The sequence below is a fragment of the Gavialis gangeticus genome, unplaced genomic scaffold (assembly GCF_001723915.1).
Source record: "Gavialis gangeticus isolate Ggan-Ray unplaced genomic scaffold, GavGan_comp1, whole genome shotgun sequence".
Taxonomy (NCBI): Eukaryota; Metazoa; Chordata; order Crocodylia; family Gavialidae; genus Gavialis; species Gavialis gangeticus.
In genome coordinates, this window is record NW_017729000.1 from 5,520,042 (window position 1) to 5,522,149 (window position 2,108).

The following is a 2,108-nucleotide window of genomic DNA, read 5'->3' on the forward strand; positions in this document are numbered from 1 at the left end:
CCTGTCCAGATCTGATTGCAGCCTATTCCTCCCTTCTAGCATGCCCACATTCCCCCACGTCTTAGTGCCTTGCTGCGTCCAGGCTCCCGCTAGGCTCCATCCCCCTCCCTGCCCTGCAGCCGCTCCTTTCAGAGGCAGCCTGTGCCCTCGGTCATGCTGCCTGTGTGTTCCCCGCTCTCCTGTTTCAGCCAGAATATGCCTGGCGTCTGCCCCCCTGCACAGCGTCCCGGACCCAGCACTCCCCAGTAGTGGATGGGGTGAAGCCACCAGCCAAGGATGCAGGTACAGAGCCCCCCCAGGGAGCAGGGAGGTGCTGCTTGTGGCTCAGGAGCTGCAGACTGGGCATGAAGATGCCCGTGGTCACCCTGGAGTAGCCCCTAACGGGGATACCAAGTGTGTGGTGCCCAGCGAGCACTTGTGCAATGTCGGCCTGTCTTTGTCTTCCAGAACCTGCAGGCCCAGGGGGGCCCAAATCCCCCAGGCCGGTATAGCTGCTGGCTGACAGCAGAGGAGCTGCGGTGGGCCATGCGTGTACCTGTGTATATACAGACCCCTCCTCCTGCCGTTCGCCCCCTTGTGTCTGCTCCGGTGCATCCCGCACTCTCAGCTCGACATGTCCCGGAGGAGCTCCGGGTGGAGGCGGCACCGGGCCGTGCCCCCAGGTGCCGAGAAAAAGCAGCTGGTGCCTGGCATGCAGTGCCAAGGGGGGAGGCAGGCAGGGCTGACTGCCGTGCTCTCTTCCCCAGCCCCGGGGCTTCACTTGGCTCCCAGCCCTCGTAGCTCGCCGCTGGGAGCCTCCATGTTGCAGGAACCTGTGTCCCTTGGGTGACTGCAGCGTAATGCGGTCCCTGGCCTTTCGCATGTGTGGCTGTGGGCAGAGCCCAGAGGCTTGCCCTGTGGTGATGGACAGCGATGACACTACCCTGGCAGTGATGGACAGCGCTCGCTAGGAGCAAGCCTGGACAGGCTCAGAGCGGGGCAGGCGGGCGCTGGCTGTCGGCGAGGCGTCTTTGCCTCTTGGGAGGCAAAGTGGGAGCCCAGCTGCCCCCGTGTTGGTTCTTTGGGGTGTCTCCCCCTTCCCCCGAAACACGCTTGCCTTTTAATCTGCCCCAAATCTGGCTGAGTCTCCTGGCCTGCCTCTAGACCTGCCAGGGTGCTGTGCTGTGCCCTGCAGCCAGCCCTTAGCACAGGTCTGTTTTGTACAAACCTGTCAGCGTGCGTGTGCATTTCTTGGATGTGTCCCTTCCCCTAATAAACTCGAGAGACCTTCCACCTGCTCCGCTTGGGTTCGCTGCGTCTCCCGGGGTCTCCTCCAGCTGGGGCGATGCTGGAGAGGTAGCAGGGCTGTGGGCTCATGTCCTACCAACTGCAGGTTGCTTTCCTCCTCCGTTAGCCCATGCGGGGGTGGCTCGCATGCCATGCCGCTCTCAGACTGTGCCCTCCTTAGCCACACAGGGGAGAGGCCTCTATTCAGCACTGGGGAGGCCACAGCTGGAGGGGCTTTGGCAGTGCCCCTGGATGGGCTGCCCGGGGCTGGTCCAACATGTCCAAGCCTGACCCATCCTGGGCAGAGGAAGGGGGCAGATCCTGGATTCAGCCCAACCCCTTGCCATCCCCATCCTTCCCTTACAAATCATGCCGAGGTGTGATGCAGAGTCTTTATTGTGTATGTCTACAGCTGTGGGTCTAGGCGAGGTGGGGGGCCAGGCTCCCGGAGAAGAGGGGAGACGCGCATCTCTGCAGGGGCCGCAGCACAGCTTGAATGCACTGGAAGAGCTGTGCTGCACCCAGCAGCTCGGGGCAGGCCCGCCCTGGGGGGGCTTCAGGCCTGCCCTTCATGGTGATGCGGCCTCCAGGCTCCCAGAGCCCGGCCCGACTCTCGCTCACTGGGGAGAGGACACTAAGCTGGCGCGGGCAGAGACCCCACGTCCTAGCGAGCCGAGGTGGGCAGGAGGAGAGTCCAGCAGGCACATCCTAAGGCTGAAGGGGTGGGGTGGGATGGGACAATGCACCTTATCCAAGAAGCCCTGAAGCACGGTCCTGTCCCCCCACTGAGGACTCAGCCACCGGCTGACAGCAAAAGCCAGCTCCGTCAGTGAGGCTGGCAG

General features: G+C 63.4%; 1 protein-coding gene across 2 annotated transcripts in view; it reads left to right on the plus strand.

Annotated features, from left to right (window-relative positions):
* Window positions 1-1,270, plus strand: part of TNIP1 (TNFAIP3 interacting protein 1) — a 23,464-nt gene extending 22,194 nt beyond the window's left edge. For both annotated transcript variants that reach the window (XM_019506121.1, XM_019506120.1), the window contains exons 17-18: window positions 189-282; window positions 448-1,270. In XM_019506121.1, the coding sequence (XP_019361666.1) occupies window positions 189-282; window positions 448-491 (138 nt within the window). In that variant the 3' untranslated portion in view covers window positions 492-1,270. The remainder of the gene's footprint in view (window positions 1-188; window positions 283-447) is intronic.
* The last annotated feature ends 838 nt before the right edge of the window (window positions 1,271-2,108 follow it).